Source organism: Bombina bombina, chromosome 9 (assembly GCF_027579735.1).
Source record: "Bombina bombina isolate aBomBom1 chromosome 9, aBomBom1.pri, whole genome shotgun sequence".
Classification (NCBI taxonomy): domain Eukaryota; kingdom Metazoa; phylum Chordata; class Amphibia; order Anura; family Bombinatoridae; genus Bombina; species Bombina bombina.
Genome location: NC_069507.1, coordinates 18506282 through 18527202, shown reverse-complemented (window position 1 = coordinate 18527202; position 20921 = coordinate 18506282). Strand labels below are relative to the sequence as shown.

Here is a 20921-nt window from a genome sequence, read left to right as displayed (position 1 = left end):
CCAGTATTCTAGGGCAGACCATGCAGTCACTACCTCAGCTGTACCATCAGTATTCTAGGTCAGACCATGTACTCACTACCTCAGCTGCACCACCAGTATTCTAGGGCAGACCATGTACTCACTACCTCAGCTGTACCACCAGTGCTGTGGTGCAGACCATGTACTCACTACCTCAGCTGCACCACCAGTATTCTAGGGCAGACCATGTACTCACTACCTCAGCTGTACCACCAGTGCAGACCATGTACTCACTACCTAAGCTGTACCACCAGTGCTGTGGTGCAGACCATGTACTCACTACCTCAGCTGTACCACCAGTGCTGTAGTGCAGACCATGTACTCACTACCTCAGCTGCACCACCAGTATTCTAGGGCAGACCATGTACCCAGTTCCCCGCTACTTCACATGTGTTTGGGAACACGTGGCGTTTACTCCGGAACGTCGTTAGGGGGCGGGATTAATAGACAAGTGACGTAATGCTTCATTCATTCTTTACCGCGAGTATATGCTGCTATTGGCTGGGTGAGTTAGGGGGTGTAACTTTCTGGCAGATTAGTTCCTCCCCGTCTGCTCACAACCAATAGGAGGAAGCTTGTTAGGGGTTTGTGCCGCTCAGCGAGCGTTACTGACAGGCATCAGTTTTAGGTCATGCATCAGCCAATAGGATGCGCCAGGTGTGATGTGACGTTTCACCATACCCCGCCCCTTTTGGTCTGTTAACCAATGGGAGGGGCTGTAGGGGGACTTGAGTTAGATAACACTCCGCCCCCCGGTCTCAGTGTGTGTTCAGGCCGCGCACATTACGGAGCTCTCAGTTACAGCAATGGCGTATAGCATCGAGCCCCGGGCCCAGCTCAACAGCCTGCAGTACCGGCTCTACTTCAGTGAGTCACCGGGCGGGGGGAACAGCTGCTGGGTGTGAGACAGTGCCCTGAGTGTGACAGTGACACAGTGCCCTGAGTGTATATGTGTGTGACAGTGACACAGTGCCCTGAGTGTGTATGTGTGTGACAGTGACACAGTGCCCTGAGTGTATATGTGTGTGACAGTGACACAGTGCCCTGAGTGTGTATGTGTGTGACAGTGACACAGTGCCCTGAGTGTATATGTGTGTGACAGTGACACAGTGCCCTGAGTGTATATGTGTGTGACAGTGACACAGTGCCCTGAGTGTGTATGTGTGTGACAGTGACTCAGTGCCCTGAGTGTGTGTGTGTGTGACAGTGACACAGTGCCCTGAGTGTGTATGTGTGTGACAGTGACACAGTGCCCTGAGTGTGTATGTGTGTGACAGTGACACAGTGCCCTGAGTGTGTATGTGTGTGACAGTGACACAGTGCCCTGAGTGTGTATGTGTGTGACAGTGACACAGTGCCCTGAGTGTATATGTGTGTGACAGTGACACAGTGCCCTGAGTGTGTATGTGTGTGACAGTGACACAGTGCCCTGAGTGTGTATGTGTGTGACAGTGACACAGTGCCCTGAGTGTATATGTGTGTGACAGTGACACAGTGCCCTGAGTGTGTATGTGTGTGACAGTGACACAGTGCCCTGAGTGTGTATGTGTGTGACAGTGACACAGTGCCCTGAGTGTGTATGTGTGTGACAGTGACACAGTGCCCTGAGTGTGTATGTGTGTGACAGTGACACAGTGCCCTGAGTGTATATGTGTGTGACAGTGACACAGTGCCCTGAGTGTGTATGTGTGTGACAGTGACACAGTGCCCTGAGTGTGTATGTGTGTGACAGTGACACAGTGCCCTGAGTGTGTATGTGTGTGACAGTGACACAGTGCCCTGAGTGTGTATGTGTGTGACAGTGACACAGTGCCCTGAGTGTATATGTGTGTGACAGTGACACAGTGCCCTGAGTGTGTATGTGTGTGACAGTGACACAGTGCCCTGAGTGTATATGTGTGTGACATTGACACAGTGCCCTGAGTGTGTGTGACATTGACACAGTGCCCTGAGTGTGTATGTGTGTGACAGTGACACAGTGCCCTGAGTGTGTATGTGTGTGACAGTGACACAGTGCCCTGAGTGTGTATGTGTGTGACAGTGACACAGTGCCCTGAGTGTGTGTGATAGTGACACAGTGCCCTGAGTGTGTATGTGTGTGACAGTGACTCAGTGCCCTGAGTGTGTGTGACAGTGACTCAGTGCCCTGAGTGTGTGTGACAGTGACACAGTGCCCTGAGTGTGTGTGACAGTGACACAGTGCCCTGAGTGTGTGTGACAGTGACACAGTGCCCTGAGTGTGTGTGACAGTGACACAGTGCCCTGAGTGTGTGTGACAGTGACTCAGTGCCCTGAGTGTGTGTGACAGTGACTCAGTGCCCTGAGTGTGTGTGACAGTGACTCAGTGCCCTGAGTGTGTATGTGTGTGACAGTGACACAGTGCCCTGAGTGTGTGTGTGACAGTGACACAGTGCCCTGAGTGTGTGTGTGACAGTGACACAGTGCCCTGAGTGTACATATGTGTGTGACAGTGACACAGTGCCCTTTCTTGTGTGTATATGTGATAGGGCTGGGACATGTGACAGCCTGCACCGATCCTGCCTGTTTGCGCAATGGGTACCAGGGGCAGAGTAAGGCTGTTGGCTACATGCCCTAGCGATAGGGCATGTGGAGATAATGTTGTGCTGTAATCACTGCAGTGGCAATCGCAGGCTCCTGTCATATACAGTGTATATGGCATAGCACATGCTATGTGCCCAGTGTAACTTACTGCTAACAGGTCTCGCAGAACAGGTCCCGACACTGGTTACTAGTATGTGGCTTGACTGACAGGAGTAGCTCATTCAGTGTAATATGGGGTCATTGTCTGGGCAGCTCTGTTTGGACTTTATTTGCTTATGTGAGAGGTAATGTTGTCCTTCACCTGTTATTTGTATTGGCAGCATTATTTGTTCATACATTCATCTTTAGTAGCCCCATCTGTGCCCAGCTCTGCCCTGGTACCTGTGCCCAGCTCTGCCATGTAATGCACCTGCGCCCAGCTCTGCCATGGTATCTGTGTCCTGCTCTGCCATGTAATGCATCTGTGCCCAGCTCTGCCCTGTAAGGTATTTGTGCCCAGCTCTCCCATGTAATGCATCTGTACCCAGCTCTGCCCTGTAAGGTATTTGTGCCCAGCTCTCCCATGTAATGCATCTGTACCCAGCTCTGTCATGGTATCTGTGCCCAGCTCTCCCTTGTAATGCATCTGTGCCCAGCTCTGTCATGGTATCTGTGCCCAGCTCTCCCATGTAATGCATCTGTGCCCAGCTCTGTCATGGTATCTGTGCCCAGCTCTCCCATGTAATGCATCTGTGCCCAGCTCTGTCATGGTATCTGTGCCCAGCTCTCCCATGTAATGCATCTGTGCCCAGCTCTGTCATGGTATCTGTGCCCAGCTCTCCCATGTAATGCATCTGTGCCCAGCTCTGTCATGGTATCTGTGCCCAGCTCTCCCATGTAATGCATCTGTGCCCAGCTCTGTCATGGTATCTGTGCCCAGCTCTCCCATGTAATGCATCTGTGCCCAGCTCTGTCATGGTATCTGTGCCCAGCTCTCCCATGTAATGCATCTGTGCCCAGCTCTGTCATGTAATGCATCTGTGCCCAGCTCTGTCATGGTATCTGTGCCCAGCTCTCCCATGTAATGCATCTGTGCCCAGCTCTGTCATGGTATCTGTGCCCAGCTCTCCCATGTAATGTATCTGTGCCCAGCTCTGTCATGGTATCTGTGCCCAGCTCTCCCATGTAATGCATCTGTGCCCAGCTCTGTCATGGTATCTGTGCCCAGCTCTCCCATGTAATGCATCTGTGCCCAGCTCTGTCATGGTATCTGTGCCCAGCTCTCCCATGTAATGCATCTGTGCCCAGCTCTGTCATGGTATCTGTGCCCAGCTCTCCCATGTAATGCATCTGTGCCCAGCTCTGTCATGGTATCTGTGCCCAGCTCTCCCATGTAATGCATCTGTACCCAGCTCTGTCATGGTATCTGTGCCCAGCTCTCCCATGTAATGCATCTGTACCCAGCTCTGTCATGGTATCTGTGCCCAGCTCTCCCATGTAATGCATCTGTGCCCAGCTCTCCCATGTAATGCATCTGTGCCCAGCTCTCCCATGTAATGCATCTGTGCCCAGCTCTGTCATGGTATCTGTGCCCAGCTCTGCTATGTAATGTATCTATGAAAAGCTGAGGCAAATGTGTTTTACATGGCAGAGCTGGGCACAATCAGGTCTGTAGTAGAAGCAGTAATTCTCTTGCGGTTATAACTTTTGGCTTTACAGATCTCTCATAAGAAGTGCAGGAATCTGCTGCCTGTTCTGTTTATCTGTGTCTGATACATACCGTCGCACTATGTTCAACAAGGAAGGAAACCTGAATAAGACAACGGCTTGTATGAGTCTAGCAGGTGTGCCCGAGTGACAAGCAGTGACAGGTGACCATAGAGGCAATCAGACTTGATGCAAGACACCTGGCTCTCCCAGTTATGCTGCCAGCAGATAAAATGGTGTGCACGGCTTCATATCTGTTCTTTTGGCGTTATTTTACTGCGTCACTATTGGAGACCGCACATTACAGACATAGTGAAATCCAGGAAGTCAGACTAGTAAAATAAATTACTATCTGGCTAATATACGTCTTTTTTGTTCAATCCGCTCCCTGTTTCACACAGAATAAGAAGCCGCCCTTGTGTCCCACCTCAATAGCTGACACTATGTCGCTTAATGTTACCTTTTGTGCCTTTGGCACCCTGTACTGACCTACACAAATAATAATAATAATACCTGTTGCAAGAACATTTAGTTTTAGTATTGCGATAGGTCACAGCACAACTTAAATCCACAAATGAACTATCAAATGCTAAATTATTATTTATAGAAAAATGCTTTCAGTTTATTGGGCAGCTGTCATCAAGTCCTTTTCTGGACCAACATCATTTGTTTTTGCAGTATGAGCTCAGGGCAGAGTGGTCAGGGAACGTGTTTTGGGTAAGAATAGTGGGAGGGTGTGTCCTGGAGGTAAAAATAAATAGATATTGTACCTTGTCCCAGTGCATCTATCAATATTTTTGTAGGGGGGCATGGACACTTTATCAGCAGAGGACGGAAGTAATCCGATTAAATGAGTATTAATCACTACAGTAACACACATTAAATATTATACAGTCTAATCTGTAAAGTGCAGGAGACTCGGGTACCAGATCACCTAATGAGATTTGTTATTCTGCTGTAATGTAGTGCGGGAGACTCGGGTACCAGATCACCTAATGAGATTTATTTATTATTCTGCTGTAATGTAGTGCAGGAGACTTGGGTACCAGATCACCTAATGAGATTTATTATTCTGCTGTAATGTAGTGCAGGAGACTCAGGTACCAGATCACCTAATGAGATTTATTATTCTGCTGTAATGTAGAGCAGCCAAATACGTTCCAGAATGCACGTTTCCTGCTGGTGCTGTGTGAGACATAAGTTGTGCAGAGGGTACAGCAGGACTTGCAGTGATAGTTGTTTGCCGGATCTTTATATTCCCTTTCTGGATTTGGTTCTTGAGACCTACGCACACTTTTTTTTTTTTTTTTTATTTTTTTTTTTTGTGAAAACTTTTATTTGAAAACTGGAGACAGTACAAATTGGCAAACTTCATGGAAACAACATTGTATAGATACCCAAGGCACCTTCGGATAAGGATGTCCATTGAAAGGGTCCATAGTTTCAGTCCATTGTAGTTATCCTGGGTTTTACCAGAAACAAGAATATTGGCCTCCGGGCTCATGGGTTAGTCCTTAACAAGAGAGGTAGTCCAGGGGCCCCTCTCTCTTCTAGTTGAAGAGTACTCACTGGACGATATCAACCCGCCTATGGCGAATACAGGGATTAAGCATCTCAAGTTTCCATACAAAAAACAATATATCGATATGCAATAACCTATTACACATAACATATACCATGCTTTTCTATAAATCTATAGATCTAGCTACTGCTTTGAGGAGGGAAGGGGGGGGGAGGGAGGTCTGAACGGGCGGAGCAGTCGCTGTGGCCATAAGGTTGCGAGGCAGGGACTCCCAGTAAAACTGGACTTCATGGAAGAACCTACGCACACATTTTATGTCAGCTTTGTCTTTATTGTGCTGTAATGTATTGTCTGTCCTGGTGCAGATTGTGTGCAGCTGTCGCATGGCACTCATATGCTAAATCACTTGAAACTGATGCAGTATAACTGTAAAAAGCTGACAGGAAAAAGTCCTTAAACTGAATAGGGAAATAAGATGACTGTGCACGAAGCTCACTCCCTTGCCTGTCCCAGGACAGACATACTGATTTGCTGCTTAAAGTCCTTTGCAATGGGTATACTTAGGACATTTTGAGGTAAAATTACAATGGAGATAAAGCATACATTTTTTTTCTATTTGATAAAGAGGACGAATGCGGCAATATTGACTTTATAAACACAACCATCCTGGCGGGGAGATATCTCATCCTTAAGAATTGGAAGAATAAAAGGCAACCAACTATTAATAATCTAACCTTTCTGTTACAAACTCGGTATATAATTGAACAGTTTGATAGCTTCAATTGCACAGATACCTGGCAGGATAAGTTTTGTATAAAATGGCAGGACTTTCTTAAATTATATAGGAGTAATTCTCAGAGGCAACTCATGACCCAGTTTCTAAACTTAGGGCTCAGTGACTAAGGAGGGTACTGTATGAGGTGGCCTCTATAATAACTTTTTTTGCTCTCCCTTCACTTTTTTTTATTTTTTATTTCCTTTATTTTTTTTATCTCTCATCTCTGCTCTTTCTCTTAAATAACAAAAAAATATTGTCACAATATATAAGTCCAGAACAACTTATTTCTGTTTTGATGGCCTGGTAACGATCCAGAGGTACATATCTTTGTCAGGTGTATATTTATATATGCATGGAATATGGGAAAATCATTTTATTTTGTTCTTTTTTGACTTGTTATATATGAATATCTTGTGTTATTTGTATATTTGCTATTCAATGTATCCTCTCTTTTTTTTTTTTTTTCCTTCTTAAAATGTCTGCACATGTATGAAAGTCCATTTAATCTGTTTTATGATATATGACCACAATAAAACATATTATTGAAGAAAGTCCTTTGCAATGGAGTTTGAATACTTAGGACATTTTGAGGTAAAATAGCTTTCTTTTTTACATAGAGCGAGCGGTTCAGGTGATTTTCTAGTCGGCTTTTTACAGCTGTGCTGCATCACTTTCAAGTGTTTAAACATTTGGGTATCATGGCCCTTTAACCAACCAGATCTGTGCCGGAAACATTCTAGGAATTGTTCCAGTTTCTCTGGTTTCTATCTATCGGGTTCTTGTAAAGCGCGGCTATTCACCCGTGAGGGTCTCAAGGCGCTGAGGGTTGCAGTTCAGTCGAAGAGCCAGGTCTTGAGGTCCTTTCTGAACTTAGTTAGGGTGGTAGCTTGTCTAAGGTGCAGCGGGAGGGTGTTCCAAGTCTTGGCAGCCAGGTGAGAGAAGGATCTGCCTCCCGCTGTGGTTTTCCTGATGCGGGGGATGACAGGGAGGGCTTGTTCGGCCGATCGAAGTTGTCTGGCAGGGGTGTAGAAGGTAACGCGGTGGTTCAAGTATTCGGGACCGATGTTGTGGAGGGCTTTGAATGCGTGGGTGAGTAGCTTGAAGGTTATTCTTTTGTTGATGGGGAGCCAGTGCAGGTCCCGCAGGTATTTGGAGATGTGGCATTGACGAGGGATGTCAAGGATTAGTCTGGCCGAGGAGTTCTGGATGCGCTATAGTCTCTTTTGGAGCTTGATGGTGGTGCCGGCGTAGAGTGCTTTACCATAGTCCAGTTGGCTGCTGACGAGGGCGTGAGTGACAGTCTTCCTGGTCTCGGTTGGGATCCATTTTTGAAGATCTTTCGCAGCAGGTGAAGTGTGTGGAAGCATGCAGAAGAGACGGCGTTGATTTGCCGGTCCATGGAGAGTGATGAGTCCAGGATGACGCCTAGATTTCGTGCATGGTCGGTGGGGGTTGGAGGGTGTCCGAGGGCTGCGGGGCCACCAGGAGTTATTCCAAGCGGATGTGGTGGGACCGAGGAGGAGGACTTCGGTCTTGCCTGCATTCAGCTTTAGGCAGTTGTAGTTCATTCAGGTGGCAACTCCTGTCAGCCCTTCGTGGACGTTTCTCTTGGCGGTGGGGGGGTCACTGGTGAGTGAGATGATTAGCTGGGTGTCGTCGGCATAGGAGACTGTTGAGGTCGTGTCGTCGGGCGATGGCGGAGAGAGGGGCCATGTAGATGTTGAATAGGGTTGGGCTCAGAGAAGAGCCTTGGGGTACACCGCAGCTGATTTCTGTGGGCTTGGAGGTGAAGGGTGGGAGTCTAACTTTCTGGGTTCTGCCTGTGAGGAAGGAGGTGATCAATTCCAGGGCTTTGTCACGTATGCCGGCATCGTGTAGTCGGTTGCGGAGGGTGAGGTGGGAGACAGTGGCTGTGGCATGGGAGAGACAAGCATGAAGGAGAGCAGGCTAGAAGAGGTTTGTTGTTGAAGAGATGACACTGAATGTTCAGGGGTCTCTGCAAAGATAAATATGTGACAGATCTCGGTCCTTACCATAAAGATATGCAGTGTTGAGGTCTAATTTCTGGCTCTGATAAGACGGATTTGAAGGGACAGAGTAGTCAAAAATGTTTATAAAGATAGATAATCCCTGTATTACCCATTCCCCAGTTTTGCATAACCAACTCTGTTATATTAATACACTTTTTACCTCTGTGATAACCTTGTATTTAAAGGGACACTAAACCTAATTTTTTTTTTTTTTTTCATGATTCAGGTAGAGAATAAAATTTTAAACAATGTTTCAATTTACTTCTATTATAAAATTATCTTAATATTTTTAGATATCCTTTGTTGAAGAAATAGCAATGCACATGAGTGAGCCAATAACATGAGGCATCTATGTGCAGCCACCAATCAGCAGCTATCTAGAAATGCTTTTTAGCAAAGAATATCAAGAGAATGAAGCAAATTAGACAATAGAAGTAAATTTGAAAGTTGTTTAAAATTGCATGGTCTTTCTAAATCATGAAAGAAAAAATATGGGTTTAATGTCCCTTTAAGCCTCTGCTGACTGTCCCCTTATCTCCGTTCTTTTACAAACATGCATTTTATCAAGTCATTGCTGACTCATAATTAACTCCACGGGAGTGAGCACAATGTTATCTATATGAAACACATGAACCAACACTTTCTGGCTGTGAAAAGCTAATAAAATGCACTGAGATAAAAGGCGGCCTGCTGAGTCTTAGAAATAGGCAGAGATTTAGAGGTTATAAAGGACCAGTTAACACAGTAGATTTGCATAATTAACAAATGCAAGATAACAAGACAATGAAATAGCACTTAGTCTGAACTTCATAGGAGTAGCAGATTTTTTTTTTTTCTAACAATTTTAAGTTATGTCTCTTTCCACTCCCCTGTACCATGTGACGGCCATCAGCCAATCACAAATGCATAGATGTACCATGTGACAGCCATCAGCCAATCACAAATGCATAGACGTACCATGTGACAGACAATCACAAATGCATAGACGTATATTCTGTGTATTATTGCACATGCTCAGTAGTAGGAGCTGGTGACTCAAAAAGTGTAAATATAAAAAGACTGCACATTTTTTTTTTAATGGAAGTAAATCAGAAAGTTGTGAATAATGAAAGTTTATTTTGACTTGAGTGTCCCTTTAATATAACAATGTTGGTTGTGGAATGGGTAGTAAATGCATTTACATTTTTTTTTTATTGTTTAAAAGCTAGACTGTCCCTTTAAGGCTTTATCACATAAGGTAGAGGAGGGGAACGCATGGCACAAGTACCCTAGGTGGCACGCACATAACAAATCTGCTGGCACGCTACCAACATGCTGCGGGTTTTATTGCAGTCCTTAATACATTGAGCTATGAATCTATGCAGAATGGATACGAAAGTCAAGATAAACTTTCATGGATCAGAGAAACCGTTTAAGATACTTTTCAATTTATTTCTATTATCAAATTGGCTTTGTTCCTTTGGTATCCTTTGTTCAGAAGCATTCCTAGATAGGCAGCAGTGCACTACTAGGAGCTAACTGCTGATTTCTGACTACACATATATGCCTCTAGTCATTGGCTCACCTGCTGTGTACAGCTATCTACCAGTATAAGCAAGTAATCTATACAGGCAAGGTTAGGTACAAAGTACAGCAAACATACGCCCTTTTGTGTTAGAGACGCAGTCTTCATCTGTATATTTGTAGCAAACATACGCCCTTTTGTGTTAGACACAGTCTTCATCTGTATATTTGTAGCAAACATACGCCCTTTTGTGTTAGAGACGCAGTCTTCATCTGTATATTTGTAGCAAACATACGCCCTTTTGTGTTAGACACAGTCTTCATCTGTATATTTGTAGCAAACATACGCCCTTTTGTGTTAGAGACAGTCTTCATCTGTATATTTGTAGCAAACATACGCCCTTTTGTGTTAGAGACAGTCTTCATCTGTATATTTGTAGCAAACATACGCCCTTTTGTGTTAGAGACACAGTCTTCATCTGTATATTTGTAGCAAACATACGCCCTTTTGTGTTAGAGACAGTCTTCATCTGTATATTTGTAGCAAACATACGCCCTTTTGTGTTAGAGACAGTCTTCATCTGTATATTTGTAGCAAACATACGCCCTTTTGTGTTAGAGACAGTCTTCATCTGTATATTTGTAGCAAACATACGCCCTTTTGTGTTAGAGACGCAGTCTTCATCTGTATATTTGTAGCAAACATGCGCCCTTTTGTGTTAGAGAGACACAGTCTTCATCTGTATATTTGTAGCAAACATACGCCCTTTTGTGTTAGAGACAGTCTTCATCTGTATATTTGTAGCAAACATACGCCCTTTTGTGTTAGAGACAGTCTTCATCTGTATATTTGTAGCAAACATACGCCCTTTTGTGTTGGAGACACAATCTTCATCTGTATATTTGTAGCAAACATATGCCCTTTTGTGTTAGAGACACAGTCTTCATCTGTATATTTGTAGCAAACATACGCCCTTTTGTGTTAGACGCAGTCTTCATCTGTATATTTGTAGCAAACATACGCCCTTTTGTGTTAGACGCAGTCTTCATCTGTATATTTGTAGCAAACATACGCCCCTTTTGTGTTAGAGACGCAGTCTTCATCTGTATATTTGTAGCAAACATACGCCCTTTTGTGTGAGAGATGCAGTCTTCATCTGTATATTTGTAGCAAACATGCGCCCTTTTGTGTTAGAGACGCAGTCTTCATCTGTATATTTGTAGCAAACATGCGCCCTTTTGTGTTAGAGACGCAGTCTTCATCTGTATATTTGTAGCAAACATGCGCCCTTTTGTGTTAGAGACGCAGTCTTCATCTGTATATTTGTAGCAAACATACGCCCCTTTTGTGTTAGAGACGCAGTCTTCATCTGTATATTTGTAGCAAACATACGCCCCTTTTGTGTTAGAGACGCAGTCTTCATCTGTATATTTGTAGCAAACATACGCCCTTTTGTGTCTTCATCTGTATATTTGTAGCCCATGTGCCCTGGAGTTTTGCAAATGTCTGAATTGTAACCTGTTAGATGCGTATATCAGTGATCCTCCTGTATGAAGTGAGTACCAGCGCTCCTCATCCGGAATCACATTTATACATTCGCTGGTATCCATTTTGATGGAACCAGAATGCTGTGTTTGTGGGGTTTTTATATTATTTGTGGCCTATCCAGCAAACGCGTGTATGATTGGTCATTAAATTGCATAAGTTGCTTTAATTTAAATATGAGAATATGTATAATCTTGTCCCTTTGTTACATTTGCTGTCTCATGCTGATTTTCTGCTGTGTATTATTTTGTAATTGTGACATTGGGTATTGCTACAGTGTGTTTACTACGGAGGTGTCACGTACTGAGACTGACACACTATTTGAGTTCTGTTCTCCAGAGAAATTTTTGCCAACTGGGTGGTTTTATAAAGTCGCTGGGTGGGGGCAGTATAATACTTTCTAATATTACATTCTCTGCTATCCAAAGCACAGACAAATTGCATAATCTAACACAAATGTATTTTATGATAATTTGTGCAATAAAGATTGAAACATTTTAATATTGGCTAATTGTAGCCAGGTGGTCAGTAAAATCAGCCGGGTGGTCCATCTATTAAAAAGTTCCTGGGGAGAACACTGCCATAGCTAAATCATATTATAAATTAAAAAAAATCATGGGAAATGACGACTTGGTGTGATCACTCAGAGTAAGAAGTATATTTACATTTCTCATCTCTAATAATGTGGGTCTGTCACATTAAAAACACTAAAATGTAAACAAACCGTTAAAGGGACACTGAACCCAAACAAATTCTTTCATGATTTAGATAAAGCATTACAATTTTAAGCAACTTTCTAATTTACTCCTATGACCAATTTTTCTTTGTTCTCTTGCTATCTTTATTTTAAAAGCAGGAATGTAAATCTTAGCAGCCAGCCCATTTTAGGTTCAGCACCATGAACAGTGCTTGCTTATTGGAGGCTGACATTTAACCACCAATAAGCAAGCATAACCCAGATTCTCAACCAAAAATGGGCCGGCTCCTATGCATCACATTCCTGCTTTTTAAATAAAGATAGGAAGAACGAAGAAAAATTGATAATAGGAGTAAATTAGAAAGTTGCTTAAAATTACTGCTTTATCTGAATAATGAAAGAGAACATTTGGTTTAGTGTCCCTTTAAATAACTTTACAAGAAGTAGCTTCTATGCACCATCTTGTTTAGGGATCTGGGACGATATCTCATTTTATCACGTGCTATTTGATGTGTAAATAACTAGTGGTTGATTGTGATCGCTGACGCTAATGCTGTTGTATGGGTGACTGTTCCCATTATACAATGAGAATGGTCTTACTGTTTGTATTTTGATCATTCTTTTGTTGGAAAAGGGCGTATCTAGAGCTGATAAATACCATCAGACTGAAATCTATCTCTATGTGTAACTTCTCATATGGAAGTCACAATGATGGCAGGTCCTGAGTAGGACGGTACTGATCAGCCAATCAGGATCAGCATAGCAACCAATCACTGTGTAACTTCTCATATGGAAGTCACAATGATGGCAGGTCCTGAGTAGGACGGTACTGATCAGCCAATCAGGATCAGCATAGCAACCAATCACTGTGTAACTTCTCATATGGAAGTCACAATGATGGCAGGTCCTGAGTAGGACGTTTCTGATCAGCCAATCAGGATCAGCATAGCAACCAATCACTGTGTAACTTCTCATATGGAAGTCACAATGATGGCAGGTCCTGAGTAGGACGGTACTGATCAGTATAGCAACCAATCACTGTGTAACTTCTCATATGGAAGTCACAATGATGGCAGGTCCTGAGTAGGACGGTACTGATCAGCCAATCAGGATCAGCATAGCAACCAATCACTGTGTAACTTCTCATATGGAAGTCACAATGAATGCAGGTCCTGAGTAGGACGGTACTGATCAGCCAATCAGGATCAGCATAGCAACCAATCACTGTGTAACTTCTCATATGGAAGTCACAATGATGGCAGGTCCTGAGTAGGACGGTACTGATCAGCCAATCAGGATCAGCATAGCAACCAATCACTGTGTAACTTCTCATATGGAAGTCACAATGAATGCAGGTCCTGAGTAGGACGGTACTGATCAGCCAATCAGGATCAGCATAGCAACCAATCACTGTGTAACGTCTCATATGGAAGTCACAATGATGGCAGGTCCTGAGTAGGACGGTACTGATCAGCATAGCAACCAATCACTGTCTTTGTTCTGGTCAGCAACTGCTGTGCTTGTGGCTCCTTTGGGCTTTTACCTATGGTAACCACTAATGCAACAAACATTATTTAATGAATTAGTGGGATAGAACACACGTTACACTGTCACATCCAGTTCCGTGTGGAAGATTTCCTTTCTTTTTGATGACACGCTCTATATACTAACACACTGTGTGTGTGTGTGTGTGTGTGTATGTTTGTGTGTGTGTGTGTATGTATGTATGTGTGTATGTGTATGTATGTATATGTGTGTGTGTGTGTGTGTGTATGTGTGTGTGTGTGTATGTATATGTGTATGTATGTGTGTGTGTGTGTGTGTGTATGTATGTGTGTATATATATATATATATATATATATATATATATATATATCTCTCTAGCAGCCAGTCTCTGAGACTGCTCGTGTGACATCACTAGATATGCAAATGAATGCATTATGTGACAGGTTTACTATTCTGACTCCTACTCTGTTAGCAGATCCCTGTCTGCGCACCAGGCACTCCCCTCACTGCTTAACGCTGACAAGCTGATGCAATTCCCAGCAGGCTAACTGGCTGTACTAATTTCATCTTCCTCTTGGCAAGACTAGTTTTAGTCTTAAGTAGGAGAGTGAAGAAATAATTAAATGTGTGCAGTTACATGTGAAATATACTTTCTAATCCCTATGTATGTATTTTTTTTTAAACAACTTAAAAAAAAAATAATGCATTAGAAAAACGTATATTTGGCAAGAGAAGTAACGTTGGGTATCAGTCACACTGTCAATTAAACCTTTCTGGACCTGAATGTGTGTTTGCTCTAATACTTGCCATAATCTGATTACGTTTTTTTTTTTTTTTTATTTTTATTTATTTTTATTTTTTTTGCTTGTACGCTGTGATTTTCTCCAAAAAAAGAAAAAAAAGTGGCATTTTACCCATGGGGCATTGATTTTCCTTTGCACAGGCGGCATTGTACATAACGCTGTTAATTGTGACCCATGATGGTGCTTGAAGTCAACGTTGTGAAAATGGCAGCAATTTTTACGGATGATGGGGAAAAATATGATTATATGTAATATTGCAAATTGTAAACCACGCTAAAACGACAGACACAACATAATAACTGTGAAGAAAGCAAAGAATTTGTCATTTTCATTTCAACAAGAGCAGCTGTGTCACTGCTTAGAATTTAATAGCATAAGCAAAGCTTGTGCCAGCTGTAAGTGCCCACCGCGGACTTGCCAGCTCTGAGAAACATGTTTGCCCTAAAAATAGCTTACATATCTATTTCCGTATACAAATCTGACCATGCAGACTTCATTTTAAATCGCTAGTCGGTACAATCTTTAAATCATGGTTTTCTACATAAAGGTTTCATTTTTAGAACAATAACATTTCAGATTTGTCCAGTTATATCAGAAAATTGCTGATTTATTAGAAATACATAGCTAATTATGAAATTATTGTGGTGAACTATCTCCAGTTTTAATCATTCATATTTGATAAACTTTTCAACTGTACTTTATTGGAAGGAGAAAAATAATCATTACCGTAATCATAATACGTTTTTATTTAAAACAATAACATATTTCATTTTTACTGCTTGCTCCTCCCTCCTCACACTTATGTCCTTGTGCAGATCTATTCCACTCCAAACAATCTTCAATTCATTGAGTTTCTTGAAACTTAGTAAGGGGTTGATTTTGAGTACATAGAATTGCAGGGGAACAGTGGGATTAAAATGTCAGGAAAGTCAAAATTAAACTTTCCGGATTAAAATAGAAGTACATTCACTTCTAGAACCATTTACATTCAACGAAATTAAAAGTGTTATAACCCAACTCCCATCCAACAAAGCCCCAGGACCTGACTGATTCACTGCTCAATATTTTAAAAAATTCAAAGACATTCTAATCCCCTATATGTTACCCCTTTTTAATGACATAACAGAAGATTCACCCTTTACACCGGTGGGATTAGAGGCTCACATAACAGTCCTCCCAAAACAAGGAAAACCCCCTAATAAACCTGAATTTTCGTCCCATATCCCTACTGAATGTAGACATAAAGATCTATGCGAAAATGCTAGCAAACAGACTCAAATTAATACTACCCCATATAATATCCAACGACCAAGTTGGCTTCTTATACTCGCGAGAAGCGAAAGATAACACGGTCCGGGCCTCCCACTTAATTAGCTACATACAAACACACAAGATACCGACAGTGGTGGTCTCAACCGACGCGGAGAAAGCTTTCAACCGCGTCGGTTGGGCTTTCCTACGCCAGACTCTCCAAAAATTCGGGATAGATGACTCCTTTATATCCAGGATCTTTGCTCTGTACTCAGCCCCTGCGGCAAGGGTGAGAGTGAATGGTATCCTATCAAATATATTCCACATTTCTAATAGGACCAGACAGGGGTGCCCCCTGTCACCCCTGCTGTTTGCCTGCGTGGTGGAAGTCCTAGCTTCAAAAATAAGGTCTAACACAGACATTACAGGGATCCAAATAAAAGATACAGTACATAAGACACTGCTATATGCAGACGACATCCTATTTTTTTCTCTCAAACCCACTAGTGTCAATTCCCCACCTATTACAAGAATTAGATCACTTTCACCTAGCCTCCAATTTCTTAGTGAACAAAAGCAAATCGGAAATGTTAGTATTACAAAGCAATGACGACCTTAAGGCGCAAATACAGGATGTATGTTCCTTCAGGATACAGAAATCTAGCCTAAAATACTTGGGAATTATGTTGGCCCCCTCCATACGGGAAATGTTTTTACTTAATTATAAATCCTTACAGAGGACCATTGTTAATGATTTGTCCTCATGGCGCTCCCAGAACATTACCTGGCTGGGAAGAGTTCACGCGATAAAGATGAACATTCTGCCGCGGTTGTTATACCTACTACAATCATTACCCATTCCTTTGCCAGTAAGCTACCTGACGACTCTACAGAACAACATATTTGAATACATTTGGGACAAACGTAAAGCCAGAATTAACAAAGAAACTTATGTTCCTACATATTAAAAATGGAGGGCTCGGGGTTCCTAATCTCAAAAAATACAGACAGGCAGTTTTTATGCAAAGGGTGGTAGACTGGTTCACAAACTACGACAACAAGGCCTGGGTAAAATTAGAACATGATATATCTGAGCAGAGACATTTGGGGGCACTTTGCTGGCAACAGCGAGTTGGGTTGCCAGCGTACATTTCCCAAAATGCAATAATCTCAGAAACCATTAAGATATGGGACAAACTCATTATAGAATACCCACATGTGTCATCTAGATTTTCTCCACTGACGCCACTTACTGACAACACAGATTTCACACCAGGGGCAAAAATTCTAAGAGATCCCCAAGCCACAAATAACCAGAGAGCTATAATGATGTTACACCTGGGAAATGAACAGAGATTGAAACCCCCAAGCGAACTGATAGAGGAGGGATACACTGTTTTTGGGGATTGGTTCCTACTGAGACAATGTCACTCCTACATATACAAACATAATGATAAAAGAAATCTGCTACGTACACTCACACCATTTGAGACCTTGTGCGCAACATCTTCTCCAACTAGGAGAACTCTTTCACTCACATACTCCATTCTACAAGCGACCTCCAATACGCCACACTACATTGATAGTTGGGAGAGAGAGCTTAACATTGAACTCTCGCACAAAGACAAGACATACATGTTCGCATCTATAAATAAAACTTCAGGGTCTAGCAGGCTGGTAGAATTAAATCTTAAAATCATTCAGAGATGGTATCTCACACCCTCAAAAATACACAAGATTTTCCCAGCCAGCAATGATAGATGTTGGAGATGTGGGGCCACACCAGGAAACATGACACACATATGGTGGACATGCCCTCCCTTACAGGAAATGTGGGGGAGAATAGCTAATGAAACCTCAGCTCTGTTAGAAATGGAGGTTTCAGTAGAACCAACTATATGGTTATTTAACATCGTATATGGGAGTTTTCAGGGTTACAAGAGGAGCCTACTATATATTGCAAGCAACAGTTTCAAATATTTAGTGGCTAGGAATTGGAAGAGTAGGGAAGTCCCCACACTAGCTCAGTGGCATCATAAGATGCATCATGTATTAGAACTGGAAGAATATGCCTACATGAAAAGCAAAAGAGCAGATAAATACATTCAGATGAAGATATTATGGGAGTCATACACTAACAACATAGCACAAATTCAAACCCCGGCCCCCTCAACTCAATAGGATTCTGTGAGTCCCATGGGTCCCAAGATACATTTGAAGTATTTCCACCTTGTGTGTAACTATGTGGAGAAGCCGCAACCTGAAAAATTCTGTAAAATTCTGACGCAACGTTATATGATGTTATGCTTATAAATGTAAAATCCAACAGCATTAGGAGATATAGGCACTGGGACTTTGTTATATATATGGAATTTTCTGTAATCTTCTTTTAATCATTTTCATTTTCTATGTACTGTAACACCCAAGTTGTAAATCGATTTTTTTTTTTTTTTTTTTGTTTGTTTTTTTTTGTTCAATAAAGCTGTTTAAAAAAAAAAAAAAAATAGAAGTACATTCAAAGCACACATTATATTTGCTTTGTTCTCTTGATATCCTTTGTTGAAAAGTATATCTAGGTAGGCTCGAGCAGTAATGTACTACCGCAAGCTAGCTGCTGACTGGTGGCTGCACTTTTATGCCTCCTAGCCATAAGGTCACCCCACCCAATTTCTTCAGCTAACTCCCAGCAGTGACTTGCTGCTCCTTCGACAAAGGATACAAAGAGAATGAAGCAAATTTGATAATAGAGCTCACCCCCAAGGCAGAACATGCTGTGATCTGCGATGTAATCGCAGAAAATGCAGCATGTCTGCAGAAAGAACAGGGCACATCCAGTAACGGTTAGTTGCTTTAGAGCACTGCCCTCTTCAAACAGCGCTGTGCTCTGGCTGTACTGTGTGTTTTCCTTAAAGGGACACTGAACCCAATTTTTTTTTCTTTCATGATTCAGATAGAGCATGCAACTTTCTAATTTACTCCTATTATCAATTTTTCTCCGTTCTCTTGCTATCTTTATTTGAAGTAAAAGCCATCTAAGCTTTTTGGGTTAAGAACTCTGGACAGCACTTTTTGATTGGTGGATGAATTTTTTCCACCAATCAGCAAGGACAACCCAGGTTGTTCACCAAAATGGGCTGGCATCTAAACTTAGATTCTTGCATTTCAAATAAAGATATCAAGAGAATAAAGAAAATTTGAAAATAGGAGTAAATTAGGAAGTTGCTTAAAAATTCATGCTCTATCTGAATCTCAAAAGAGAATTTTTGGGTACAGTGTCCCTTTAACACATTGCAGCCAGAGCAAAGCGCTGTTTGATGGGAACAGTCATAAACAGAGCAGCGGTCAATCAAGCTATGACTCCTGAATGTAATACGTTCTTGTGAATTATGCTTTTTTTCATTACTACATTTTTACCTTTATAATTATGTGACTTTAGGCGAAGAGCAAAGGAAACAAATTCACAGCTAATTTGAAATGCAATGTATTCTAAAACTTTAACAGTTGCTTTATTCTGCAGTTAATCGACGCATTGCAATTGAGCTGGTGCTTTAGTGTAACTGCTTAATTTAAAATATAATTTTAAAATGACCTGCAGAAAATTTTCACTAAAGAAAAAAATCTCATCGCAGGAAGTAAAAAAAAAAAAAAAAAGTTCTGCCTCTGGGGAGGTCACTTTCAGATTTACTTCTACCTGAATCATACATTTTTGGGTTTACCTATTTTATAAATTTTTTGCTGTGAAGAAGACGCTGGTTATTTCTGCAAACGCATTCAGTTTTCAGAACTGCAAAACCAAGAATATGATATCTTCTAGATAGAAAAATGCCCCAAATAATAAACCTCTGGGATAGCATGACATTGTTAATAGAATGAATTTACCAAACAAATATAAATGATACAGCCCCATGATGCATAATTAAAAACGAATACTTATTTCAGGATGATTAACATTTGGATTATAATGTATCTTAAATAGAAAACTATTTTTAGATATTTTGTTTTTTTCCTGAAAAAGCTATTAATTTAAAAAAACCTATTTAAATCATACAATCTGATTTAAATGAAAACATAATTATATATTATTATTATTATTTATTATTATTATTAATCCTTGCCCTTTCTCCACTGTGGTTACTGATAGAAGTGTTGGTAGAAAATGGTTGAACAGTTTGCTTTTCTATTCTCTAGCCAGAATTTATTTTAGATACTCTACAAACACATAGCCCATTATAACAGATGACCTAACAGAACAAAGGAAATAACTGCAGAATTTACAGCCATGCCCCTGTCTGATGTTAAAACTGCTAAAATGTGGCAGTATATAAGGTTCAACAAAACAGTTGGGTAATATTGATCAGACTGCGTTTGATAGTGGCAAAGTATTATTTTGATCTGGAGAAGGCACTCCAAATGATGTGCCATGAGATCTGTCACTGATAGCGCCACTCTTGCACAGCTGTCATTGCTGTGTGTATGGTGGAAGGGAGGAGATTACAAAATATCACATCTAGAAGCCAGAGAAGTGTGTTTTATAGCTATATGTAGGGCAGTTGGAAGAGGTGCAGAAAATGTCTTGAATCTAGACTGATTTAAATTATCTCAGATCCTGGATCTGTGTGCTGAGTGTGTGGTTGTGTGCGTGGCCTGCGCGCGTGCTGAGTGTTGTGTGGTTGTGTGCGTGGCCTGCGCGCGTGCTGAGTGTGTGGTGGTGTGCGTGGCCTGCGCGCGTGCTGACTGTGTGATAAGGCGCCAAACAGAACCTAATCTGCTGCTCTAATCTTTGATGGGATTGCTGTCTATATATAACAAACATTAAGTAGCTGAGATTAAGGGCTCTTGTTGAAAATTTGTCACTTTTTTGAGACCAATAATATTAAAAAGAGACTGAATAAGATGGGGAGAATTGGGACATCGTATAATGTGCAGAGTATGTAAATATCTCTCCCTAACATTGTCTTCATATAGGGCAAATTATTCCAGTATACAGAAAGTGTAGATAAGTGAACACTTGAAGGACCA

The 20921-nt window shown here is 41.8% G+C and overlaps 1 protein-coding gene across 2 annotated transcripts in view; it reads left to right on the top strand.

Annotated features, from left to right (window-relative positions):
* The first annotated feature begins 737 nt into the window (after nucleotides 1–737).
* PPA1 (inorganic pyrophosphatase 1) overlaps nucleotides 738–20921 on the top strand; it is a 90210-nt gene continuing 70026 nt past the window's right edge. Inside the window, exon 1 of one of the 2 annotated variants that reach the window (XM_053691934.1) lies at nucleotides 738–885. In XM_053691934.1, coding sequence (XP_053547909.1) covers nucleotides 825–885 — 61 coding nt within the window. In that variant the 5' untranslated portion in view covers nucleotides 738–824. The remainder of the gene's footprint in view (nucleotides 886–20921) is intronic. The other variant, XM_053691935.1, reaches the window with a different exon arrangement.